General features: G+C 39.8%; 9 protein-coding genes across 11 annotated transcripts in view; 1 reads left to right on the top strand and 8 right to left on the bottom strand.

The window, feature by feature from the left end:
- Window positions 1-26832, top strand: part of LOC132195274 (neurobeachin-like protein 1) — an 87491-nt gene that overhangs the window by 21460 nt on the left and 39199 nt on the right. The window lies entirely within an intron of this gene.
- LOC132195474 (cuticle protein 19.8-like) lies at window positions 965-5066 on the bottom strand. Its single transcript, XM_059617491.1, has 6 exons — window positions 4953-5066; window positions 4619-4833; window positions 4222-4559; window positions 2636-2643; window positions 2311-2531; window positions 965-1527 (listed from the first exon to the last, which is right to left on the bottom strand). Exons 1-6 carry the CDS (start codon window positions 4962-4964, stop codon window positions 1164-1166), a joined length of 1158 nt encoding a protein of 385 aa, XP_059473474.1. The 5' UTR covers window positions 4965-5066; the 3' UTR covers window positions 965-1163.
- On the bottom strand, window positions 6220-7201 carry LOC132195286 (cuticle protein 21-like). The gene is made up of 3 exons (XM_059617188.1): window positions 7041-7201; window positions 6746-6906; window positions 6220-6685 (listed from the first exon to the last, which is right to left on the bottom strand). Exons 1-3 carry the CDS (start codon window positions 7053-7055, stop codon window positions 6430-6432), a joined length of 432 nt encoding a protein of 143 aa, XP_059473171.1. The 5' UTR covers window positions 7056-7201; the 3' UTR covers window positions 6220-6429.
- LOC132195281 (larval cuticle protein A3A-like) lies at window positions 8930-9968 on the bottom strand. The gene is made up of 3 exons (XM_059617182.1): window positions 9840-9968; window positions 9456-9724; window positions 8930-9389 (listed from the first exon to the last, which is right to left on the bottom strand). The coding sequence occupies exons 1-3, from the start codon at window positions 9849-9851 to the stop codon at window positions 9089-9091; spliced, it is 582 nt and encodes a 193-aa protein (XP_059473165.1). The 5' UTR covers window positions 9852-9968; the 3' UTR covers window positions 8930-9088.
- LOC132195282 (larval cuticle protein A3A-like) lies at window positions 11515-12502 on the bottom strand. Its single transcript, XM_059617183.1, has 3 exons — window positions 12396-12502; window positions 12012-12280; window positions 11515-11952 (listed from the first exon to the last, which is right to left on the bottom strand). Exons 1-3 carry the CDS (start codon window positions 12405-12407, stop codon window positions 11652-11654), a joined length of 582 nt encoding a protein of 193 aa, XP_059473166.1. The 5' UTR covers window positions 12408-12502; the 3' UTR covers window positions 11515-11651.
- LOC132195279 (larval cuticle protein A3A-like) lies at window positions 14848-15922 on the bottom strand. Its single transcript, XM_059617179.1, has 3 exons — window positions 15765-15922; window positions 15380-15648; window positions 14848-15313 (listed from the first exon to the last, which is right to left on the bottom strand). Exons 1-3 carry the CDS (start codon window positions 15774-15776, stop codon window positions 14974-14976), a joined length of 621 nt encoding a protein of 206 aa, XP_059473162.1. The 5' UTR covers window positions 15777-15922; the 3' UTR covers window positions 14848-14973.
- LOC132195277 (larval cuticle protein A3A-like) lies at window positions 17581-18531 on the bottom strand. The gene is made up of 3 exons (XM_059617176.1): window positions 18383-18531; window positions 18083-18273; window positions 17581-18027 (listed from the first exon to the last, which is right to left on the bottom strand). Exons 1-3 carry the CDS (start codon window positions 18392-18394, stop codon window positions 17694-17696), a joined length of 537 nt encoding a protein of 178 aa, XP_059473159.1. The 5' UTR covers window positions 18395-18531; the 3' UTR covers window positions 17581-17693.
- Window positions 19842-20914, bottom strand: LOC132195278 (larval cuticle protein A3A-like). 2 transcript variants are annotated; one of them, XM_059617178.1, is made up of 4 exons: window positions 20760-20914; window positions 20493-20644; window positions 20376-20426; window positions 19842-20320 (listed from the first exon to the last, which is right to left on the bottom strand). In XM_059617178.1, the coding sequence occupies exons 1-4, from the start codon at window positions 20769-20771 to the stop codon at window positions 19981-19983; spliced, it is 555 nt and encodes a 184-aa protein (XP_059473161.1). In that variant the 5' UTR covers window positions 20772-20914; the 3' UTR covers window positions 19842-19980. The 2 variants fall into 2 exon arrangements, with proteins under 2 accessions (XP_059473161.1, XP_059473160.1); XM_059617177.1 differs by having other exon boundaries at window positions 20376-20644; window positions 20760-20913.
- On the bottom strand, window positions 25030-26102 carry LOC132195280 (larval cuticle protein A3A-like). Its single transcript, XM_059617180.1, has 2 exons — window positions 25947-26102; window positions 25030-25850 (listed from the first exon to the last, which is right to left on the bottom strand). The coding sequence occupies exons 1-2, from the start codon at window positions 25956-25958 to the stop codon at window positions 25260-25262; spliced, it is 603 nt and encodes a 200-aa protein (XP_059473163.1). The 5' UTR covers window positions 25959-26102; the 3' UTR covers window positions 25030-25259.

A 26832-nucleotide genomic window follows, 5' to 3' on the forward strand; every position in this document is an offset into this window, starting at 1 on the left:
ATGAGCAAGAAAAATACAATTAAATTAACAAATTGAAAAACCATATTTCAATTTTTTTAAGTATAATTAGATAAAATAAATTCTCAAGTTGTATATTTAATTTTATTTATTTTTATTCTGTAAAAGGCGTCAAGGGTGAATTTACTTTTACAATTAGTTTCAACTTTTAATCGCTATCTAAATTTTGAATACACTCAATTTTGATTCAACAATTCAAATATTTTTAATTTTTTTATATTTTTCAATTGGAATTGTATATTTTTAAAGTGTTTTTTTTTTTATAAATCAAGAAAAATCTGTCATTGGAGTGAGAAATTTCCCAAATTTCCGTTTCTTTTGACAAATCTTTAAAGCATTTTTTTTATTCCACTCTTATAACATTGATATAGTCGATGTTTTCCGAGAATCAAAACTGGCAATTAAATCGTAAAACTCACTCATCATCACGTGGCAATTTCCAAAACACTAATTGCCAACTCATGGGCAGCCCGAAACAAGTTTTAACGATCTGCAATGTTTGGAAAGAATTCACACATCGGCCTTGACGCCCATTTCGCTCTGAAATGGATTTGCAATAATTAAATTTGTGTCACTGGGTGGATCGGCGTGACTTTTCATTTCGAGGGCCACACAAGCCAAAACAACAAATCAAGCGCATTTTCTCAGTAATGAACTTTTCTCTGCGCCGCGCGTGAAAATTTAGCGACAAAGAAATGCACGCGCGCCGGCTGAATGACAATCGGCGCGAGAAAGCATTTCTCTTTACACTTGGCAATGGCGACTCAAAATTTTTACTGTTGACTCACGCCGTGTTACACTTTCAGGGCGTGCTGGTTAGGTAATAAGACAAAAAGTGACCGATACAGCCACACCTGAAAGCCGGCGTCTGGTGCGCCGCCATCTGTCACTTGCAAAGAAAGAGAGAACCAGGTGGTGCGGGAAAATAATGCCAATCCGATTATATTGATCTTGCTCAGGCTATGTATTTTAACATATATTTATTTATTCATTCTCGTTTTCTATACAATAAATTATACACAGAAGACTAATTTAGTTGAATATTTCGTTAAAAGTTTATACATGTAAATAGGGCAAATAAACAAACAAACATGCTGCGGTTGTCTCAGAGGGCGTCATTTCGGGTCAGTCGGTGTTTCTTGGGTTCAGTAGTGGGCGACGACGGGGCCGTGCGAAACATAGGGCGCGTGGTAGGCAAAGGGTGCGTGAGCCACGACCGGGGCGTGGTAAGCCAGGGGTGCGTGGTAGGCGACGGGAGTGGCGACTTTGGCGAGGACCGGGGTGGCGACCTTTGCCACGACGGGGGTCGCGACGTAGGCCTTGGCCGCGGCGGGCTCCTTGTTGACGACGGCGTTGAATCCGTTGACGGGGTCGGCGGTGTACTCGACGGTGCGTTTGCTGCCGTCGGGCTCCACCAGGGAGTAAGAGCCCTGGACGACGTCGCCATCACGACTCTCGTGCTGTTCCTTGTTGTCGCCGGTCACGGCGTCGGCCACCGAGTACGAGAAGCTGAAATTTTTTATCAAAAATAATTTTAAGAAAATTTAAAAGTAAATTATTACAAGTTTTTATTTATCACATAAATGAAAGCAGTTTTTAATTGAATTTTTAAATTTTAAACATAAGCATTTTCAAAATTGCTGATTTCCTGATAATTAAATCAATCTGACCTGCTGATAAAAGAAAGCTGCGAAACGGCGAGCTTGTGAAATTTGCTCTCATTATTCCCCCTTCAATAATTCAACGATTCTTATTTTCGTGTTTAAAAGATAATTCATTTTTAAAATCAATGTACAATGAACATGCGGAATGCATAAACTCGATTAATCATAAATTGCTCTGCAGTGGCATTGAACGGAAAGTGACAGTGGAATCCGAACGCGGCGGTTAATGCTTTAATCGGTGTTATTGGAATTGTGTGTGTTGGTCACGACCGAAACGGCCAAAGTGGCCAATTTATGGCGAGCTGCACAGATTTGAAAACAACTGGAGCGTGATGCAGATTATCAAAAATGTTTTCCAAACGTTGTTCAAAGCCGAAACAATTATAATGGGTATGTTTATTTGTCCGTAAAGGCAATCGACGGCTAATTTACGGTCGCCTTTTTTTTTTGCGCCAGAGCGACAAGTGAGTCAAAAAAGTTTTCACTCGGGTCGGGCCGACGCCCTAAAGCACCCACACCGCGTTGAAAAATGGAACCTGAGCGGCCGTGCATTGCGCCACCGCCGATGGTTATCGCAAAAAAATTCACAAGTGCCAAGCAATGGCCACATAAAAAGATATACTCGCACCTGTACTGGGGATGGGCGTCAAAGTCGTTGGGTGCAACTTTGGCGGCCGCGACGACAGGGGTGGCGACCTTGGCATACGCAGGGGCAGCGTACGCAGGGGCGGCGTAGGCTGGGGCGGCATAGGCCACGGGGGCATGTGCAACAACGGGGGCGGCATAGCTGTAGGCGGGGGCAAGCACACCGGCCTGCGCCACGCCGGCAAGGGCAACGAGAAGAACAACCTGAAATTTATCGTGCGTTGAAATCTCCAGAACAAATTACATGTGATTTACAGAGACAAAAACTTCCAATTAATCAATAGTAATGAGCTCTGGATTAAACAAACAGCAGAGCCTAAATTTAAATAATAAAAATTGATTTTATTATTCATTAAAAAATAAATGAAAAAATTTATAATAAAAACTTTCAATTGTTATATTTTCATTAGAGTTATAATCGAAATAATTTAATTTTTGAACAGAATGCTTACCTTGCAGATCATGTTGATTGTAGATAATCCTAGATGAATATGATTCACCTGGCGTGCGGTGCACTATTTATACCCACTCGGTGAAGATGATTTTTCATGTGCGCACGTAGATCTTTTCTGAATTTAAAAAAGAAGCTGTAAATGAGTGAGGGAAAATTAAAGAGTGGGAAATCTGTTAACTAGTTCAGTTTCCATCTTTTCATATGACACACACGCATCACGTGCCCCTCGCACTCCTCAAAAGGGGCATCCAGCGTCTCTGAAAAGGTTGCGTGGCATTCCTTGGTAATTGTGTCGCGCTTGTCATTCACTACCACTCTCGGTACTCCAATTTTTAAACAATGCATCTCTCTTGATCGCGGCTAAAACCACGCCTGTTGTAATGAGTCTTATTTTTAGTGACCGCCGCCGCGCTGCGAGTCAAGCCGCAAAGCTGCTTGACAGGGTCAGCGGCAATTAACCGTACAAGTGCATCAAGTCACTTGAATTAGGTGACGGCGATCACGAGTCACTCGCGTTTTACGACGTGTCATGAAAATCCTCTAATCTTTCTCGCACCTTCGGTACGGTCTTGTGCCAAAATCATTGCATAATTTGCCCAGTGGATTTTTGACGCGTAGTTGCGGAGTTAAATTTCAATTTGAGGTAATAGTATATCGCCTAACATTATATGTGTTCAGATAATTTCCCAAACTAATACTTGCCACGTAGATATTATTTCTTTATTTTAGTTGATGCAAATTTTAATATTATTTACATGGAAAGAATTCTTACTATCAATATGAAATCAATCTTGATTATTGTTCACTTGTTATATTAAATATTAATTATTTAGCAGTTTTTAAGATACATAAATTATTCTGCTGAATGTCACGATTATGAAGAATATGCTTCTCATGTAATGTATTTCACTTTAGAAAATTATTAAAGTTATAAATTATTTAATTCTACAAGGCTTATTTTTTTTAGAAAATTGTAGAAGTAGTAAGGATTTAAATTTTTAATGTATGACAATAGTAAAAATTTATTTTCATCATCCATCAAATTAACTTTTGTTTTCGTTGCTCAATCTTAAGAAAGTTTACAAGGTAGATACTATTAATTTGCATTTAATTAATCATTAGCTCATTAGCTGTGCATAGAGAGAGTGAAACCTTGCATTGTTAATTTTTCGTTTCTGTTGGCTGTTCATTGAATCTGCATTAATTATTTTTAAGTTAATGAGATTTCTTTTGATTTTACATGGGAAATTTTACAAATAATAGTGTGGTTTGTTTCTGTTTAAAGTACTGTTCGTTTGTACGTTTTATTCATGATATATCAAAGTCTTATCAACCATGGAGTAAATCCACGAAAAAATGCGAAGTGAACATGATGAATTGGAAATGATTTTGAAATTTTACAATAATAAATTAGCTGCTCTTCTGATGAGATGACTTAACCAAGGATGGCACGGCCGTAGGCGGGGGCGGCATAAGCGGGGGCTCCATAACCGTAGGCGGGGGCGGCATAGGCGGCGTGGGCCACGGGGGCGGCATAAGCCAGAGGAGAGGCGACCTTAGCGTAGGCGGGGGCGGCGACGATGGTCTTCTGGTGGACAGCGGGCTCCTTGTGGACGACGGCGTTGAATCCGTTGACATCATCGGCGGTGTACTCGACGGTGCGACGGGTTCCGTCGGACTCGATCAGAGAGTAAGATCCACGGACAACATCGCCGTCACGGGTCTCGTGCTGTTCCTTGTTGTCTCCGGTCAGGGCGTCGGACACGGAGTAAGCGTAGCTGAATTTGAGAAAGTTGAAATCAAAAAATTGAAATAATTTGAAAAATGTCTTATTTACCTGTACTGGGGGTGGGCGTCGAACTCAACGGTCTTGGCGATGGCAGGGGCGGCAGCGTAACCGTAGGCGGGGGCGGCATAAGCAGCATGGGCCAGGGTGGGGGCGGCATAGGTGGCATGAGTGACGGGGGCAGCATAGCCGTATGCGGGGGCAGCGGCGTAGGTGTTGATGACTCCGGCGGAGGCGGCGGCCACGAAGGCGCTGAGGGCGAGGATCTGAAAATTCACAAAGAAATTCAAACTGGGCCGAAGAGGCGAAAGGGCACTGAATGTAAAACGCGCAGGCAGCTTTGATATAATCCAGGGGTTATCTCGGCTGTATGCTCGGCACTTACCTTGCTGAACATGTTGCTTTGCTTGAGTTGTTCAAGTGTACTCTATGGTGGCGCGTACCCCGTTATTTATACTAAGATTTTGCTCGAGTTCAGGTTTAGCAAAGTGAAGAAATGCCCTGGCGTGGCGTTCTAAAGAGGGAGGTGGCCCTCGGACGCACCAGCTTTTTGTATTATTTCCCCTTTCTCTTTTATCTCCACACCTTTTGATGGAATTTGGCCGCTATGGTCTAATACCTGTATATCAGTTATGTATTTTTGTGCAATGTAACCCACACTAATGATTCTGCTTAAATATCCTAGTGTGAAATAATCCACTTATATAAGTTATATCTTTAAAAACTAAATGAATTTGCATAAATATTATAATAATTTTAATAATTTATAGTTTCAATGATCCTTTATTTTTTCAAATGAAACAGTGTTATTTTTCCGCATTTATTAATATTTTTTTCACTTTATTTAAATTTTAAATTCATATATTAATTTTGCTTTTGAAGCCGCGCCGTGTTTAATATTAAATATTCATTACGGAACTCCACCCCAATCTAATTGAAATGCCATTGCATTTGCATCAGCCGTCTATTCAATTTAATTGCACCTTCCAGCTCTATCTTGTCTTTGATCAGTGCGATGCTGCAATAATTTGACATGATTATCCTGCGAAAGACCCTGGCTTGCAAATAGCCAGGAGCCACAATTCACAGATAGAGCGCAGGCATCACTCAACTATCTGCCGCGGCAATTGAGCATTCATCACACCAACACACCAAACTATAATTGCCAAGGCCAAGGCCAAGGGAAAGCGATCTGTCAAGGGTCAAGCCGCGGGTGAGGCGAATTATTGCCAAAAATCCGAGCGCGTGCCGATTTTTCTCCTGGCAATATTCGTAGATTTTATTAATATGATAACTGGCGCGGTTATAATGTGCGCGGTTTTACGTTCGTCACTTATTGTTGGTTGAGATAGGACATGAATGAGTTTCACTTTTTAGAGTAGAGTATAATGAAATGTATTAAATATGAAAACTTAAAACCGGGTTCCTCGTTGCAAGAAAAAAATGAAAAAAATATTAAATATTTGGTTTAAACAATATCATTGAATTTTACAGCATGGTTTCAAATAATTGCTTGATATCTTAAAGCTAAGAAATGTTAATTGTTGCAAATATTTCAAATTCAACATTATTTTATTAGATTTCAAAAGTTGGAATTTGCATACGAATATAATTTAATATACTTATGGTGTTATTAAAATTGTTCTGTTGAAGGCAAAGAAACAATTCCATTTTGGGTCGTACGGTTGTTGTAAATTTATTTTCGTATCTCCTCACATTGGCAATTTGATCAGTAATTTGGCTAACAGTGCGATAAGTTGTGTGTAATGATGATGTGTTGATGGTGGGTAACTACAATTTCTACTCTACAAATAAACTAAGAAGCCTCTTCTCTTGCTCTCTTCCTCTGAAAGGGTGCTTTCTTAACCCAGGTAGGCCTTGGCGTAGGCGGGGGCGGGGGCGGCGTAGCCATAAGCGGGGGCGGGGGCGTGAACAACGGCGGGTTCCTTGTGGACGACGGCGTTGAATCCGTTGACGGGGTCGGCGGTGTAGTCGACGATGCGGCGGCTGCCGTCGGGCTCCACCAGAGAGTAAGATCCAGAGACGACGTCACCGTCGCGGCTCTCGTGCTGTTCCTTGTTGTCGCCGGTCAGGGCGTCGGCCACGGCGTAGGAGTAGCTGAAATTTTTTAAATATATTAACAACTCTCCTGAATTTTTTTAAGGAAAAAAAGAGAACCTGTAGTGAGGGTTGGCGTCGAATTCGTTGGGGATGACCTTAGCCACGGGGGCGGCATAGGCAAGTGGGGCAGCAACTTTGGCCACGGCCGGGGCGTATCCATATCCGGGGGCGAAATATTGGGCCTGAGCCACGACGGCGACGGCGGCCAGGAGGATGATCTGAAATCACACAGTTGTGTTTTAAACGCAAATCCTCTTCTCTGTGGGTTCACAATGCACGATTTGCACGTTTCTTGGTGTCACAAAATCCAAAAAGGTATCCAATTCGAGGCGCAGGGCTCCGGTGGGCTTACCTTGCAGAAAGCCATTGAATTGCTGTTGCTTTGTTATGATGTCGCAGTGGACTGATGTTCGGTGCTTGGAATTGTCCACTATTTATACCACAGTTAGGCAAATACTGGTTCTACAGTAATGAGGGAAAAATAGTTGTAATTGTTAAAAAATGCAGTCGTGTATAATTGCGGCCGGCTGGCCGGCGGGACGCAAAAAAGAAGTGCCTCCAAAATAGAAGTGGGAAAACATGCACTATTTGCTCCAGTTAGATTTTCCTTTCTCTCAAGTGTGCGGCGTAGAAAGTGGAGACAATAAAGTACTCGGATGAGAGATATGCACTTGCACGCTGCAGCTGTGTTGCCCTCGGGACTTATTTTACTTGGCAAGTTCGGGGGGAATTTTTCGTGCCCGCTGGTTGCGGTGCAGGTAGCCACCGCACCTGCTAGTGCTCCTTATGTAAGGCATTTATAACATGATTATGTATTAGACCACGCCTAGACCGCTATTCTTTCAATTCGAGCAGTTCCATATCAGAAAGGCATTATTTGATTTGTACTCGCGGCTGCCGACAATTTAATTATGTCAATGAGATGGATTTTTTCAGATATGCCGCCTTATTATTTCAAATGTTTTCATTCACACACCGATCGTGTTGAGACTAAACTGGTTCTTATAGTCTTTGTTCTCCGTTTCAAATTATTATCTGCGTGGTTTTAAAATACTTACTAATATTGCAATTTATAGTTTTATAGCAACCATGAATGATGGAAGTAAATTACTGATATTAATTTCACTCAAAAAATATTATTAATATCATTATTATTATTATTCTAGCTTTATTGCATTATGGAATGAAATCACATTCCACCACCCCAAAAACAATTTAAAATTTGGTCATTATTATATTAAAATTCTTTTTGCTTATATGAACGTAAAAAAAACAAAGATAAAAAAGCAAACATGAATGATTGTCAACAAAATACGATAATAAGAAATACATTCATTTGCATATCATATAAAATAATAACTTTCATTCCTAAAAGGAAAAATAATTTGTTTTTTACAAATAATCAAAAACTGTACTCCCAAAATTACATTCTTTAATTCTTTTATTATTCAGCGAGCAGCGCGTTTGCTGATGAAATAGCGTCGCAGACCGTGACCGAAACTTGTAGAGCCATTTGTTTTTGTATAATAACAATATCTGCAAAGAGGAAAAATCCCAGTCTCTACATTTCTTTCATTCCAGTTTAATTCATGATTAATAAATTTTGTCAAAATTTGTGAAGCTGAATGATATGAAGTATTTTTAAAATTCTCTTAAAACTTACTTTAGAGAAAAATTAAGATTTTTTTATATAATTATAATTTTTTTTAATTACCTTTAATTCAAATCCAATACTAAACACAACTGGGAACATATAATAAAGATAAGCTTACTTATCTTCATTGCAATCTTTCTTTAGAAATAAGATTAACTGGAGAATTTTATTCATTGTATTTCTCCCGGGAACACAAAGTTAAAAGCAGTGCTATTATATTGCAAATAATTTCTATAAAATTATTGTTATAGGAAGTTTCTTGACGTGACAAAATAATTGTATGCGTTTGTATAATGTAAAGAATGTTTCACAAGAATTATATCATTTCATTACAAAGTGACTTGATGACTAGCGGAAAATTTTATAGCGTATTAAATTTTGTCAGAGTAACCCAACCTGCACTAAAAATCTCAGAACAAAAGAAATGTAATATTGCTGCTCAATTTTTAACATTACACTTCAATTATAATTAGAACCAAACAGTAAGTGAAAAACTAATTATTTCTTAAATATTTCCCCTTCTTTTTCTTTAATTTGAATACCAAAAAGTGATATATAGGAAAAGTTGCAAGAAATATAGAGTATAATTTGTTTCTGTTTAAAGTACTGTTCGTTTGTACATTTTATTCATTTCAAAGTCTTAACAACCGTGGCAAAAATCCACAAAAACATGTGAAGTGAACAGGATGAAGTGAACATGATCTTAAAGTTTTATAATAAATTAGATGTTCTTCAGGTCAGGTGAATTAACCAAGGATGGCACGGCCGTAGGCGGGGGCACCATAACCGTAGGCGGCGGGGGCGGCATAAGCCAGGGGAGCGGCGACCTTAGCGTAGGCGGGGGCGGCAACAACAGCCTTCTGGACGGCGGCCTCCTTGTGGACGACGGCGTTGAATCCGTTGATGGGGTCAGCGGTGTAGTCGACGACGCGACGGGTTCCGTCGGCCTCGATGAGGGAGTAAGAGCCCTGGACGACATCTCCGTTGCGGGTCTCGTGCTGCTCCTTGTTGTCTCCGGTCAGGGCATCGGCAACGGAGTAAGCGTAGCTGAATTGAAGTAAAATTTTTGTAAGTAAAATTCTGGAGGAAAAATTATTAAAAATTTGAAATTACCTGTACTGAGGGTTGGCGTCGTACTCAGCGGGGACGGCGACCTTGGCGATGGCGGGGGCGGCAACAACGGGGGCAGCATAAGCGGCGCGAGCGAGGGCGGGGGCAGCATAGCCGTAAGCGGGGGCGGCAGCGTAGCCGTAGGCGGGGGCGGCATAAGCGGCACGGGCAATGGGGGCGGCATAGCCGTAGGCGGGGGCAGCAGCGTAGGTGCTGACGGCGGGCACGACTCCGGCGGAGGCGGCGGCCACGAAGGCGGCAATGGCGAGGACCTGGAATTTTTGAAACAAATTTTAATTTCAGCGAAAAGGGTTGAAAAATCAAAGTGAACAAGCGGCGGCCTCGATATAATCCAGGGGTTATCTCGGCTTTGAGCTTGGCACGCACCTTGCTGAACATGTTTGTGTTGCTTGAGGTGTTCAAGTGTGATCTTTCTCGGCGGGTGCCTCAGTATTTATACTAAGATTTCGCTCATGCGTTCGGGTTTAGCAAAGTTAAGAAATACCCCGTCGCGGCGGTTTAAAGAGGGAGTTGGCCCTTGGACGGACCAGCGCTCCATATTATTTCCCCTTTCTCTCCGCACCTTGAAGGAATTCAGGCGCTATGGATTTTTAGTGCACTGGGTAGGCGCGAGGAACGCCCTGAGAGAGACTAGTATGCTCATAGTTGTCCAACTCGTTATTGTGATTGGCCGACAAAGGTTTTTTTGGTTGGTGTATTCGCTGATGCAATGTGAGAGGTATTTTGGCCGCGCTTGTAAATGCGGTGCAATAATAATTTTCGATATCATACGTGTGTATTTTGCCATCATCTTAATTTACAACCAAAGGGACGAAAAGAGCGAAAGTTGCTCCGCAAATTTTTCACGATGAAGTACAGTAAGACGGGCGCAGGTTCTCGGTGACACAGATTATTTATACAAATTTTATGGTGGAGTGTAATTTTCAATTCATGGCAGTGTTTTTTCTTGGCTTTGAAAAGTCACGGAGAGGCCGAATGGGGAGCCAGGGATAAATTATGAGAGCTTGAGAAATAAGTTCTGTCTCACTTTTTTGCATTTTATTTTTTTGGCCTCAAACCAATAAATTATGCACATTTTCTGCTGCTCTCATCACGCTTCTAAAGATGCACAGCTTGTGTAAGGTGCTTCAGAATGAATTTAAAAAAAAATTATAAAAAATCTTTTCGATTTAAATTGAAAATAATAATAATAAATAAAACTTTAACTGGCATTTGTCTACAATGGAGAATAATTCTATCTCCATCTATAATTTTCAAAGCACACCTCTTTGTCCAGATGAAATTTATATTATTATTTTTTTTTTTTATAAAAGTCCTAATCTTTATCGCGGCAGGTGCAAATTAAGGAAGCTATTAAATCTTATTATCGAAGTCAGCAAGTCAGTAGCAGCAACTCTAGTATAAATGTTTTGCTTTAGGGCAATCGGAATGCCTCTGCACTAGTCCACCATTAAACACTTGCAAAAAGAGAAATGTGTGATATTGCGGGAGCGGTTTAGCATGCATGTTAAATCAGAGCTGTAAAACGTGCTCTATCATTACTTTTTATTTGCAACTTGCTCAAGTTTGAGTTGAATTTCAGCACAAACACACTTTTGGGCTTGAAATGCTTTGTAAAATTTTTAACGGTTAAAAAGTGTGTGCATTAAAAATAAATTAATTGCATTTAACTTATTTAGTGCTGATTTAATTTATGAATTTTTTATTAAATATCATCCTTATTTAATAAATTACATGGAAGAAAAATGCACGTAGTATAATTAAAAAGTAGGGAATATTAATTGTTGTTTGCAGAATAAAATTCATGGAAAAAAATTGGGTCTGGGATATAAGTCATTGGCATAGTGTATCATTTTCGACTAGGTTAAATCTGCTATTAAATGATGCAAGGTCGAGCGCTGCCTATGCCAATCTAATGTGGTTGAAATTCACACATCTTTTTACATCAGATTTAATCTATTCAAAGAACTCGGCAAGGACTAAGGCCTATTTTATGAATATGGTTATAATTTATTAGGCGAGGGTTTCAAAAGTAAATAGATTTATAATTATTGGTATGAAGTACAAAATGAAATGTACATTTTATTCAAGTCTTATGCAGCGTGGTTTCCCACGAAAACGAGACATTTCGTTTCAAATTGATAAATATATTAATAATTTACAACAATTCTGGCTGACTTAACCAAGGATGGCACGGCCGTAGGCGGGGGCACCATAACCGTAGGCGGAGGGGGCGGCATAAGCCAGGGGAGCGGCGACCTTAGCGTAGGCGGGGGCGGCGACAACAGCCTTCTGGACGGCGGCCTCCTTGTGGACGACGGCGTTGAATCCGTTGACATCATCGGCGGTGTACTCGACGGTACGACGGGTTCCGTCGGACTCGATCAGAGAGTAAGATCCACGGACAACATCGCCGTCACGGGTCTCCTGCTGTTCCTTGTTGTCTCCGGTCAGGGCGTCGGACACGGAGTAAGCGTAGCTGAATTTGAGAAAGTTGAAATCAAAAAATTGAAATTATCTGAATAATGTCTTATTTACCTGTACTGGGGGTGGGCGTCGAACTCAACGGTCTTGGCGATGGCAGGGGCGGCGGCGTAGCCGTAGGCGGGGGCGGCATAAGCGGCGCGAGCGAGGGCGGGGGCGGCATAGGCACGAGCGATGGGGGCAGCGTAGCCGTAGGCGGGGGCGGCATAAGCGGCGCGGGCAATGGGGGCGGCGTAGCCGTAGGCGGGGGCAGCAGCGTAGGTGCTGACGGCGGGCACGACTCCGGCGGAGGCGGCGGCCACGAAGGCGGCAATGGCGAGGATCTAAAAATTTTTAAACAAAATTTAATTTTGGCGAAAAGAGTTGAAAAATTAAAGTGAACAAGCGGCGGCCTCGATATAATCCAGGGGTTATCTCGGCTTTGAGCTTGGCACGCACCTTGCTGAACATGTTTGTGTTGCTTGAGGTGTTCAAGTGTGATCTTTGGTGGCGAACGCCTCAGTATTTATACCAAGATTTTGCTGCGTTTGAGTTCAGCAACGTGAAGAAATGTTCCCGGTTTTAAAAAGAGGGAGGCGGCCCTTTGGTGTGTCTAGCAAGAGCGAGGCACCTTGCAATTCTCAGCGCGTTAAATTTTATTTCCCCTTTCTCTCCACGCCTCATTGCCAGGCCGGTTTGCGTTGTTTGGCTGTAACTTGCAATTTTCCTACAAAATTCTAGATTTAATTTACTTTCGTTCTAATTGCATTGAATTGAATTACACGATTTAATAATTTCTTTTTCTAGTATAATTATATTTCATGGGGTTGATTTTCTGTTTTTATTCTCTTAATTGTATTTTCTCACATTAGAATTCAAATTTTTATGTAGGTTTTCTTTAATTTTAAATGTTTTACTTTTCATGAATTTAGTTTAAGCTAGGTTAACGCATAGGTCAATGAAAAAAGCTCAAAATTCTTAACAAAAATATAAATTGAATAAAATTTTTCTTTATATTTTATTTATACATTTTTTTTCTTTAATGAGACTTTATTATCAGAAAAAAATAAACATTATCTTCTAATACAGTAAATGAAGTCGAGTGAAAGATAAGTTTCCTGGGCTAATAAAAAAAAATGAGATTTAAGTTAGTAACTTTTGACTAAACGCCTTTACATGGAATAACGTTCTGAGACAGGAGATACATGGGTTTTAAATTCTCAAAGAATTAATATATTATTAAAAATGGTTTTTTTGGAATTGCCCACTTATTTCAATACTAAGCTGAAAATTATGTTTTCTTGTTATTTTAGACTTGATTGCAAATGAGTGAATTCTAAATTGCAAAAGTATAGTTATTATGTAATATCACACAATAAGGCAGTACAAGAGTTGTACTAATGATAATAATTATACATATTTTTGGTGGCCTCACTCTTTTTTGTTATTAAAGATTTGAGCATTTTTTTCTAGAAATCAGGCACGGAATAATGCTCTGGAACATTGAAAATCTTTGCTCCCATGCGGATAATAAATAAATTTATTTATTTTAATTCTTTTATTGTTTTATGGCGTGATATATTTTTTATCACTACCAGACTTTTTACGCCCTTCGTCATATCAACAACAAGAATGGCTTAGGGTTAACACGAAGGTGAATTATTTTCAAATTTCTCGTGTAAAACGAAATTTAAAAAAGAAAAATACCCTCTTACATTTTTTCTTTGGGAAAGAAATAAATGAGATTCGTGGTGTTTTATTTATTTTACTTTTTTATGATATCCAAAGTTTTAAAATCTCTATCTAAGTTAATTGTTTTACTTATTAAAATTATAAGAACAGTGAGAAACCGCGATATTGATAAACGAAAAATTTTCTAGCACCAATAACTCCTTTTTAATTATAGTGCTGCAAAAATAGTTGTAACGTTGAATTAGTGATTGTCCCAAAATTGTGTATCTAACCATTTATTCAGGTCACATAAAAAATCGATCTCTTTAATCCTTGACCTTGGAAATAGAATCTTGAGCGTAATTATATTGGGCGCTAAATTTGTAGCTTAAGCTAATTGTGTCCTTAAAATCTATGGATAACCTTTTGGTTGAAAGAATCTATTAAAGCAACTGTAAGACTACATTTTCGAAAAGAAAAATCATATCTTTTTGATTTCATTGTGCTGAGGACTACACGTGGTCCAGGTCACAGGCAACAAATTTGCAGCACACATAGTAATAAAAAAGTAATAATAGAAAAGTCAATTAATAAAATTTATTACTATTGTAATAATGTAATGTCATATTTATTAATATTTAATTAATAATAGCAAACATGAAGCTTATAAATTCCATAAAAATTTTCGTTGCTTTTAGTATGAACGTAAACATGGGCGAAAAATTTATTATCCTAATTTTGCTCTCTCCTCTTTTTGAAGTTTCATATGGACATAATTTTTTTCATATGTGCAAACTAAATGATAAAAATTTGAACCTCTGAAAAGCAGCTGAATAGATATAATAATTTCAACATGCAAAAACCTGGATTCAAATGATTAAATTCATACGAAAAATCGCCAAAAAATAAATGAATTAATTAACCACCAATAAGGACAAATTAAGATTTGTTAAATGTACGAGAAATATTTTAATTACAAACTAATTAACTAATGAAGGCGCAATAAGTATGGTCTTAATAGAAAACTCAATTGAAAACTACTTTCAACTTACATCTTAATTAAGAAGTCACTACAAGGCATGGTTTTATATTCACTTTTCATATAGATTTTTAGATCATAAAATATTTCTCTTGAATGAATATTTTATATATAAAAAGACAAAATTATGTACCAAATCATATCTTTAGCAAATTAAACTTTGCTTGTTAATAAAGTTTTAAACAAATGAAATATAAAATATCTGTGTTCTTGTACAAACTCAAATGTACATTTTATTCAAGTCTTATACAGCGTGGACGCCCACGAAAACGGGACATTTTGTTTCAAATTCATAAATATAAATTAATTACAACATGTTAAGTGGACTTAACCGAGGATGGCACGGCCGTAGGCGGGGGCACCATAACCGTAGGCAGCGGGGGCGGCGTAGGCGAGGGGAGCGGCGACCTTGGCGACGGGGGCGGCATAAGCCAGAGGAGCGGCGACCTTAGCGTAGGCGGGGGCGGCAACAACAGCCTTCTGGACGGCGGCCTCCTTGTGGACGACGGCGTTGAATCCGTTGATGGGGTCAGCGGTGTAGTCGACGACGCGACGGGTTCCGTCGGCCTCGATGAGGGAGTAAGAGCCCTGGACAACATCTCCGTTGCGGGTCTCGTGCTGCTCCTTGTTGTCTCCGGTCAGGGCATCGGCAACGGAGTAAGCGTAGCTGAATTGAAGTAAAATTTTTGTAAGTAAAATTCCGGAGGGAAAATTATTAAAAATTTGAAATTACCTGTACTGAGGGTTGGCATCATACTGAGCGGGGACAACAGCCTTGGCGAGAGCGGGGGCGGCAACAACAGCGGGGGCGGCAGCATAGCCGTAGGCGGGGGCGGCATAAGCGGCACGGGCAATGGGGGCGGCGTAGCCATAGGCGGGGGCGGCATAAGCGGCGCGGGCAATGGGGGCGGCATAGCCGTAGGCGGGGGCAGCAGCGTAGGTGCTGACGGCGGGCACGACTCCGGCGGAGGCGGCGGCCACGAAGGCGGCAATGGCGAGGACCTGGAATTTTTGAAACAAATTTTAATTTCAGCGAAAAGGGTTGGAAAAATTAAAGTGAACAAGCGGCGGCCTCGATATAATCCAGGGGTTATCTCGGCTTTGAGCTTGGCACGCACCTTGCTGAACATGTTTGTGTTGCTTGAGGTGTTCAAGTGTGATCTTTGGTGGCGAACGCCTCAGTATTTATACCAAGATTTTGCTGCGTTCGGACGTAAGAAAGTGAAGAAATGTTCCCGCTTTGAAAAGAGGGAGGAGGCCCTTTGGTGTGTCTAGCACGAGGCACCTTGTACTTCTCGGCGCGCTCAATTTTATTTCCCCTTTCTCTCCGCGCCTCAATACCTGGCCGGTTGGTGTGGCTTGACGGCTAGTGTAATTCTGAAGGATATCGTTATGGTTTTTTTTACACGCGTTTATGAACAAAAAAAATTGCATAAGAAAATAAAAAATTGAAAGTAAAAAAAATAATAAGGAGTTTACCTATAATAAAAGATTGGACCATCTCCCAGTGTTATTATCTAATTGGCGTTTTCTCTACAACGGGACACATAATTAAATAGATCTCCACAGAGTTATTTTAAATTTGTCGTACAATTAGATCCTTTTTTTATATTTTTTTTTCTATACTTCAGTGTTTGAATTAAGAAAACTTTAACTATAACTCTTGTTGCACAGAAGTTTAAAGCCTTGAAAAAGCAATTATTTAAAAGTTTGATCTTCAGATGTGTTGACACTAATAATTGGTGGTTCAAGGCGAGACATTCTATTTTATGTTAGCTACTCCACAGAATAGATTAAGTTTGAGTTTGAGAGATGTATTGGCATTTTACAACCAAGCAAGTTTGCTTAAATAGTAAAAAAAAATTAAATTTTCAATCAATAAATATCACTCCTAACCCATTTTATATTTCAAATTTTTGGTTGCTTCTATCATTGTTGTGTGTTTTGCTTAGGTTAGATAAAGTTTAGTTAGCAGAACGATTAATATTTTGGTGAATTAAATTTTTCTTTACAATTCTTCATTTCATATCATTCATTCACTGTGTCGATCCTGTAGAGTCAGTTAATTAACTCTAAAAAACTGTGAGTGTGCATAAATCTATTCCTCATCAGTCAATTTTAAACATCTGAATTTATATTGTTAATTTAATATATTTCGTTATGCATATAATTCCCCAGCTTAGTTTATAGTGGTGAAAGGTCTAAGACTAGAGTCCCGCCAGAAACAACTTTTTATTATTCACAAATCAAGTCAAAATAAGAGAGCAAAATCACAAAATGTGAAGAAACAGCAACACCTGTGGCAAAACGCAGGGCCTCAAGAGAGGTCCGTTCCTTGATGGGCCTTCATTTGACTTTCCCGCAAATTATCACTTTTAAGTATTTATACAATAAGAAAAATAGGTCTTTTCCACCCAGGGCATCTTGCCATAAACTAATTAAAAAAATTAAAATTATTTAAAATGTTATCGTTTATTTTTAAGAGGTTTTTACGTGATTTTACTGAAACTGTGCAGGCTTTAAAGAATTGAATGCATACCAAAATTTTGACTTTTAATTAAGAAATTAATTTTTAAATGACACAAAAATTATGCCTTTTGTTTATTTATTCTCCATTCATTGTGTCACAAAATATAAAAACCATTTAAACCTGAAAATTAGGGTCCACAGAGCAACATAACTGGCCTTGATTGCGATTTCGCCCAATTCCAGGGCTCGTCAGTAAACCTGAATTGAATTGCTTATTTTATTCCTAGGTCAACAATCAACGTAATGAGCGTGAACAAAATATTAAATTATATAAATATTAATTGTTTTCGGTATCATTGTATTTTCAAAATTGCTAAAAGAATGATATTTTCACACACTTTTCAAGTAATTAATTTGAAACATCTTTTGTTATAGTTGGGTTTAATTCATTTGAAACAAGTGAGGTTCAGTGAAATATTCAACATTTTATTTTCAGCTTTTTGAACGTGGTCTCCCACATTATTGCATTCTTGACGAGTATTTACAAAAATAAATAGGGTTTGTTGGTTTTGGTTGACTTAACCGAGGATGGCACGGCCGTAGGCGGGGGCGGCATAGGCAGCGGGGGCGGCGTAGGCGAGGGGAGCGGCGACCTTGGCGATGGGGGCGGCATAAGCCAGAGGAGCGGCGACCTTAGCGTAGGCGGGGGCGGCAACAACAGCCTTCTGGACGGCGGCCTCCTTGTGGACGACGGCGTTGAATCCGTTGATGGGGTCGGCGGTGTAGTCGACGATGCGGCGGGTTCCGTCGGCCTCGATGAGGGAGTACTGGCCCTGGACGACATCTCCGTCGCGGCTCTCCTGCTGGGACTTGTTGTCTCCGGTCAGGGCGTCGGACACGGCATAAGAGTAGCTGAAGAATCGGACATTTATAATCTTGTTATGTCAATTTTTTAAATTAATTTTACCTGTAGTGAGGGTTGGCGTCGTATTCGGCGGGGACGGCGACCTTGGCGATGGCGGGGGCGGCAACGACGGGGGCAGCATAGGCACGGGCAATGGGGGCGGCATAGCCGTAGGCGGGGGCGGCAGCGTAGGTGCTGACGGCGGGCAGGACTCCGGCGGAGGCGGCGGCCACGCAGGCGGCGAGGGCGAGGACCTGAAATTGATATTTTGGGTTAAATATTTTTTCTTCAGATTTCTATGCAAAGCAGCTTTGATATAATCCAGGGGTTATCGCAGCTCTTTGCAGCGAGTGGACTACTCACCTTGCTGAACATGTTGCTTCTGTGTGGAGCTGTTCGAATGTGATTTGCTCGGTCGCGCCGGCCGCTATTTATACCGCGCGATTCCGCCGTCTGGTTTTGCAAAGTGACCTGGTGCGAATTTCGAGAGGGAGGTGGGTCGCAGTCAATAACATGCCGCCGCACTTGATCCATATTATATCCCATTTCTCCGCTGCCGTATCGGGCAGGGTTTTTAATTTTTTTACTAGGCTTAGTGTGAACGCCCAGAAAGTAATGTGCGGCTCCATGCAACTTTTGTTCACGTGCTCAGTTGATGGAAAACGTGTGTGTGTGAGCGTCCAGTTTTTTTGAATCATTATTTATGCAAATCAATATATGATGTGAAATTATGGATCTTGATTAAAATAACATGTTACGAATTCTCGGCTTTGTGACTGTTGCGTGGCGAGACTCATATTCAAAATCGCGCTGATCGCCGCAGGTGCCTTGCAGATATTATACACTTTCAATGCTGCTGCTCTTTGTGGTGCAACTATTTAATTGTTCCATAAATTACTTTCCACTTTTTTGCCGCTGAGACCGGTGCGCTCTTTCAAAACATGTACAATAGGAAATTAGTTCCCACGTTTTGGGAGCAAATAATTATTTTATTCTTCATAATTTAAAATACTAAAATTTTATTGAAATAAGTTTTGGATTTTCTTCAATATTTATTCCATAAACAATATCTCTAGTTTCCATTATTTTATAACCAACCTCGCGACAATCGCTCGGTAAGGCCATTCCAAATTGTCCGACCTTGTATAGAATTATACCATAACGAAAATTCCTTTTCATAATAATATTGTTATATACATCTGTAACATGGAGTTAACCAGAGAAGTTGAAGATAAGAAGATAAAGTTGAAAAAAATTAAAAATGAATACCAGAAATTTCAACTTAAAATAATTTTTTAAATAACATACACACAGATAAACGCTATATCCGTTTTTTTTTTAATTTTTTATTCTTTATTAATATTTTTTTAAACCATGGAGATAAAATATTTTTTAAATCAAAAGTAACCACTCAGTTGACGTATATGAAAGCTGCAAAATCGACCTCAATAATATAAAAAAACATTTTTATTCCCTGAATGGTAAGTCTTGTTTTTAATAGTTATTGTGAGACCCTGTGGTTGGTTGTAAATTTGATGTTGTAAAGGATAAACCAAAAAGCATGTCTAACAATACTTTGCTTACTTCATTTGACATAAAAATCAGCCAAGTAATTGAATTATTTTGGCTTCCTGAAATTCTGCTTCTAAAATTTAGACTTTTTTTAATTATCTTGATCTTTTTGAGCCCAAAATCACCATATTATTTTATATTTTCAATTTTTTTTTATTGTTATTCAAACTTATTAATTTACTCCATTCAAATTTTTCATTTAATATTTCACCTTTTCTGGATGACTTGTTAAAGGGCTTACCAAAATGAATAGTTTTTAAATTTTTTAATATTGGTACAAACTCAAATGTACATTTTATTCAAGTCTTATACAGCATGGACGCCCAAGAAAACTGGACGTTATTTTTCAAATTCAAAAATATAAATAATTTACAACAATTCAGGTTGACTTAACCAAGGATGGCACGGCCGTAGGCGGGGGCACCATAACCGTAGGCAGCGGGGGCGGCGTAGGCGAGGGGAGCGGCGACCTTGGCGACGGGGGCGGCATAAGCCAGAGGAGCGGCGACCTTGGCGTAGGCGGGGGCGGCAACAACAGCCTTCTGGACAGCGGCCTCCTTGTGGACGACGGCGTTGAATCCGTTGATGGGGTCAGCGGTGTAGTCGACGACGCGACGGGTTCCGTCGGCCTCGATGAGGGAGTACTGGCCCTGGACGACATCTCCGTCGCGGCTCTCCTGCTGGGACTTGTTGTCTCCGGTCAGAGCGTCGGACACGGCATAAGAGTAGCTGAAAAATTGGATAATTAGAATCTTGTCATGTTGATTTTTTAAATTTATTTTACCTGTACTGAGGGTTGGCGTCGTACTCAGCGGGGACGGCGACCTTGGCGATGGCGGGGGCGGCAACAACGGGGGCAGCATAAGCGGCGCGAGCGAGGGCGGGGGCAGCATAGCCGTAAGCGGGGGCGGCAGCGTAGCCGTAGGCGGGGGCGGCATAAGCGGCGCGGGCAATGGGGGCGGCGTAGCCGTAGGCGGGGGCAGCAGCGTAGGTGCTGACGGCGGGCACGACTCCGGCGGAGGCGGCGGCCACGAAGGCGGCAATGGCGAGGACCTGGAATTTTCGAAACAAATTTTAATTTCAGCGAAAAGGGTTGAAAAATTAAAGTGAACAAGCGGCGGCCTCGATATAATCCAGGGGTTATCTCGGCTTTGAGCTTGGCACGCACCTTGCTGAACATGTTTGTGTTGCTTGAAGTGTTCAAGTGTGATCTTTGGTGGCGAACGCCTCAGTATTTATACCAACATTTGCTGCGTTTGAGTTCAGCAACGTGAAGAAATGTTCCCGGTTTGAGAAGAGGGAGGTGGCCCTTTGGTGTGTCTAGCCGCGGCACCTTGCAGTTCATACTCAGTGTGCTCCATTTTATTTCCCCTTTCTCTCCGCGTCTCATTACAGGGCCGGTTTGCGTGGTTCGGCTGCAAGTGTTGCGAATCTGGGTGGATTTTGTGATTGTCACGATCACTCATTTTACAGCTTGTCAGAGTGTGTGTCTGTGACTTGCAAAGTTTTCCATCGGACACGCCTTTTCGGGCCATTGTGTCTGACGGACCAATTTCAATAATCGGATGATTGGAAATGCGTTTACATAACAGTCGAGAAATTTGTTTCTTTCCAAATATAGGATGATATAAAACGTTTGGCCAACTATGTAATAATAATATTGGCTCGCAATCGTAACCTTAATTGAGGTTGCATTTTTCTGGTTGAGTAACTCTGCTCGCAATTACCCAGGGTAGTCTCGTGCAGCTGCATATCCATGTAAATGCCTATTTAATGCAAATATATCTGATATGTACGTGAATCATTGGAAAGCGGACGCCTTTGGCCAATATTGCGCTCACACGCGATGGAATTAATCGCTTTATTGTTCCTCCTCTACACCTTTTAATTGTCAAATTGAAAAATAACAAGTTTACTTATGTTATTTGAATTGATAAATTTTATTTACAAAAAAGCAGTTGGCTTTTTGTCATTGACCGACCGAGATTTAATTGCCGGGCAATAAAACTCGCAAAAGGATTCCAGAGCCGATCTCCTTTCTCTCGGTTTTAATTCCTTTATTTGACCATCGAGCATAATATTGTACCCCTTCGGTGGGGACACGCCTAAACCAGTTAAGTCGAAACGTGCCCGATACACGAGCCGCGTATTTAAAAAAGCAAACACTTGTATAAATTGCCATGTCAATACCCGTGGCATTGTTGCGCAAGACTCCATCATTTAATTTGTCGAGTACCGCCCGGCATTTCTCCGCGTGATAATAACCGAGCACGCGCGTGCATACGCAGATCGATGTGCCAACTCGGAAAATAATGATCAATTTTTTTCGTGGCAGTGTTTTAATCGATAATGTTATTTATGCATTTTCTAAGTCAGTCTGCTTAGTTAGTTGCTGTGATCGCGAGTCATTAATCAATAAGGCTCTAATTTATTACGCTCGCCAGATAAAATCTCCTCGCGATGTGTAGCCTCGATTCAGAATGCGCGACTGCTTCCTCTCACTAATTCTCACACGACGAGTAAACTTGTTGCTAAATTACGTGCGCCGCGCGTTGATTAGGATTGTGCTGATGAAACGAATATGGAGCGTTTCAAATACTTACGGTTCGTTTAACTTTTCGAGGTGATAGATTGTATGATTTGACCACTCTCGCAAAATTGACGTAATCTTTGGTGTCGTTTGCTGCCACAAATTTATAAGCAAAAGCTTTTATTATATTTTATGCGCTTTTGCTCATCCCTTGAATAATATAGAATTCATTATTCCCAAACCTACTAATTTTAAAAATTCCTTTAAAATTTAATCAATATATTGTATTTATATTTGAAAAAATTGGTGCTATGTTTTTTTTTTTAAATTTATTTATTCAAATAATCGTAAGTGTGCGTTTTTTTATCTATTTTAATTTGCGTAGAGTATTGTCTTTGTTTGTGTTATTAAGAGTGAAGCAGTTTCAGGGTTAAATTTTTAAGAGATTTTTAAGTGATTTTACTGAAACTATGTGAGAAAAAGAATGGAATTATTCAAAATTTTTACTTTTATTTGAGTAATTAATTTTTAAATGAATCAGAAATTAATCTATGTGTCACAAAAAATAAAATATAAAACTAAAGTAAAACACTGAAAATTAGGGCCAAACATTTTTTATAATTTTTTTGTGGCACAAAAAGTTTTATAATTGATTAATTAAAAAAATAATTTCTCAATTAAAAAGTCAAAATTGAGTACAATTCAAAGCCCAGTTTTTCTCGCACAATTTGAGTAAAACCACCTAAAAACCTCTTAAAATTTTTTTTATTATTTATGCCTCTTGCTGACAATGCAAATTAAAGGTGGGAAAAAGGAAATGAGAAGCTTTTATTCATTTTTAAAAATAGTTTCGATATAAGCACTTTTTAAAAATACAGTTAGGCCTTGTTATTCTATGCTTTAAAATTATACATGATGCATATTAATTTAAAAAAAATATAATATAAAATATTTTTCATTCATTATAATAATTCGCCTATACATTTTATTTAGATTTTTTTATGCTTAAAAATGAATGTGAATCTTGATAAAGTTTAGATTATTTGAAATATAAACTGTTATTTGTATAGCATTCAAGAGCAGCGCTATGCAGGTTGAGTTTACCTGGATACATATGCAACCTGTAAAACTTGCGTGCATTTACTCATTTTTCTGTTGCCTAATTTCAAGGGTTTGAAATTATCAGTATATTTTGAATGATTCTGAAACTTACTTTTGCATTAAAATAATTATTTTGTTTTAGTCGTCATTATTATTATGTATTGGAAGGTAAAATAATTATATTTCCTATTACAATTAAAAATAAGAATTTAATTTCTCAAGGCAGTAATGTATCATTTCCATGCAGTTGCTCGCCGGTGTTTCCTTGAGTTGACAATTTGAGATTCGTTATTAAATTGGTTAATTATGTCCAGGTACATCCTTTAAAGGGACTTGTGAAGCCGCAGAACATGACAAGCACATTGCACGGCCAAGAGCCACCGCTTAATTTATGCCTTGCGACTTTCTCTGCAGTTAATTAGTGGCCGCGATTAACGCTAATTAAGCATCTTTGTAATTTTGACTTTGGCGCTCTTTGCTTCACACTCTGTCGGCGGCACGAAGGTCTAGAATCGAAACGCACGTGCTTTGGAGGTGCGAATGATGCATCGATAAATTAAAATTTAGTACTTCATTCGCGTCACCATAATGATTATAATTCCAGGCATACACGTTTCCTCCGTGTCATTAAACGACCATACATTATCACTACTGCTGCCTACTCACTAAAACAGTAAATTGTAAAGCTCGTGTCATTTGCATCAGCACCATATTTCCATATTATTGAATCAACTTTTGCATATAATAGAAATTTAAATTCAATTTATTTCTCACCAAAAAATTCAGAACAATAAATTACAAAAAAAAATAAAGGGAGATAAATATAGGTTTGAAGCATTAGTAAAGAAATTTTTGGGCGTTGTTCATTTTTATTTGTTTAAGTGAGAAATTTTCCACGTGCTAACTGCAATTAAAATAAAATCTCTTTATTTCCCTTTGGAATTAAAACTTTCGATTACTTTCAAACAAAATTGTTGAACATTTTTTTTTCGCATAAATATTTTGAATGTCTCAGATTCTTTAATTTTCTTTATATGAGAAAAAGAAAATTGCGCAGGATGAAATTAATTATTTATTTTTTTTTCAGTTTTTACATGAATTACTTTTATTTTCCCAGTAAATATATTAATAAATTATAAAATGAGAAGTTTGGATCAAACAAAGTCTCTCATTTTGAATCCGAATTTATTTACAATTTATTTTCAATGGGATTTTTTGGTGATTTGCCCATAAATTTGATTGCATTTTATTTAATTTTTAAATATAAAGAAGTACATTGGGCATCATTCTGTTTTTCTATATGTATTATAGGAATGAAATTTTTGTTATTAAAATTTAAATCATTGGTGAAAATGCAGTCTTTCAAAATATTCTTATTTCCCATCAATTTTGTCTTCCCCGATAAATAATTGCACAAATCATTGACCGATTTGATGTTATTTTTTTTTTTTTAAATTACTGATAAATTAAAGATAATTATTTCAAATAAGCATTCGACGGATTAATAATCGATCATAAAGTTGGGTATTGTGGCGAGTCCCAATTATCGAGGCAAATGGCCCTAGGCGGTGCTTCTCACTGCTGCTTATTATTGCAATAGGGCTGAAATCGAGGTCAAAATTCTTGCGTCACCTCACTCACTCTCTTTCGCTTGGAATAAAACTCCGCCTATAATTGTCTTAGTTGGACTCTCATGCACTTTTTTAGTCTCGGTGCTCACACCCAGCCCGTCTGAGACAGTCCAATGTGTGCTGCCGCGGTTCGGTCGCTACTGCGAATGTTCAAGAAATAAAAGACGGAAAAAATATACATTTGTATTGCAATAACGATTTATTCTGCGCTCGTCTCACAACATGTGAAATGGGACAGATCAGTTTTCCAGCGAGTTTGCCAAAATTTCATAATATTTGATCACAGGGTGGAAAATACATAATGTAGGGGCAAGCACATATTATTTGGTGGCAATAAATACATGCATAAATAATAATTTATATTTACTATTTTACAATCTGGTCAGGACTTGAAGGAGGGGGTTACTTAACCGAGGTAGGGGGTGGCGATCTTGGCAACGGGGGCGGCGTAGGCAAGGGGAGCGGCGACCTTAGCGATGGGGGCAGCATAAGCGAGGGGAGCGGGGGCGGCGACAACAGCCTTCTGGACGGCGGCTTCCTTGTGGACGACGGCGTTGAATCCGTTGACGGGGTCGGCGGTGTACTCGACGGTGCGGCGGGTGCCATCGGGCTCCACCAGGGAGTAAGAGCCCTGGACGACGTCACCGTTGCGGGTCTCGTGCTGCTCCTTGTTGTCGCCGGTCAGAGCGTCCTTGATGTCATAGGCGTAGGAGTACTGGGGGTTGGGGTCGAAGTCGGTGTCGACGGCGACCTTGGCGAGGGCGGGGGCGGCGACGACGGCCTTAGCGACGGGGGCGGCATAGGCGACGGGGGCGGCATAAGCGGCACGGGCAATGGGGGCGGCATAGGCGGGGGCGGCATAGGCCAGAGGAGCGGCAACCTTAGCCACGGGGGCGGCGTAGGCGGTCACTGCGGGGGCAGCGGCATAGGTGGCGACGGCGGGGGCGCCGATGACGCCAGCGCGGGCCACGGCGATGACGGCGGCGAAAGCGAGGAACTGAAATTGCAAAAGAAATAAATTCAAATTCTAATAAAAAAATTAACTGGAAAATTATTGTTGAAGATTTTCCAGGGCAGGTGATTATTTGCTTACCTTGAAGGCCATGACTGTTGAAAGTACCAGTTCGAATACGATGCTGGGTCCAGGTGCGCCGAGGCTTTTTATAGTGAGTCGCGGCGCTAGGGGTGCGGGTAGGTTGGTTAGCCCCACCACCACCTTGGTAGGGCCAACGTGCCATCAAACCTGCCTTATGTAATGCCTTTCACTGATGCGATACCTGGGGGAGATGGGTGTGTATGTTAGAGGAAGCGTAATAGAGCCGGCCGGCGTAATATTCCCACACCTCTCGCGGCTACATTTACATAATTTTCGCGGTTGCATCCTTGCTGAAAAATTATACGGTACTCGATCGTGAGTTTCCAACCAATAACAGACATAATTGGCTGCCGCCGTTTCTGTCTCAAATTATTCCGAGTAATTTGTGCAGATGGCCTAACCTGGACCAGATTTTGATTAAATTTGCGCAATTTGTTTCAAAATTTGTGGCGGAGGTCTCAAGGCGGTGGAAATCACGCGATTCTACAAAAATCTTAAATTATGGTCATTTTGTGACCCTGATTCTCATTATTATTTATTGAAAACCAAAAAGTTATTTTTTATGTAAATATTATTTTTAACTTAAATAATTACAATCTTTGCATTACGATCATACTTCATATTATTTCACACGATCGTTTTTACACCTGTTATATAATTTATGAGGCGAATTGGTCATCGCTTGTTTTTTTCTAGTTCAATACACACAGAACGTGCAAACATGTTCATAGTGCGTAGCGAGGACTTAATTGATAAATAAACGTTTGCACTTGATCATTACACTCGGCAACGACCATTCATGAATTGATGATGATTGTGCGACAATTTCCGTCAAGATCAGATCACTCGAGTGCAACGAATCATCCACACTACACAAATGACC

This window comes from Neocloeon triangulifer, unplaced genomic scaffold, assembly GCF_031216515.1.
Source record: "Neocloeon triangulifer isolate White Clay Creek 2 clone unplaced genomic scaffold, ASM3121651v1 ptg000009l, whole genome shotgun sequence".
Taxonomy (NCBI): Eukaryota; Metazoa; Arthropoda; class Insecta; order Ephemeroptera; family Baetidae; genus Neocloeon; species Neocloeon triangulifer.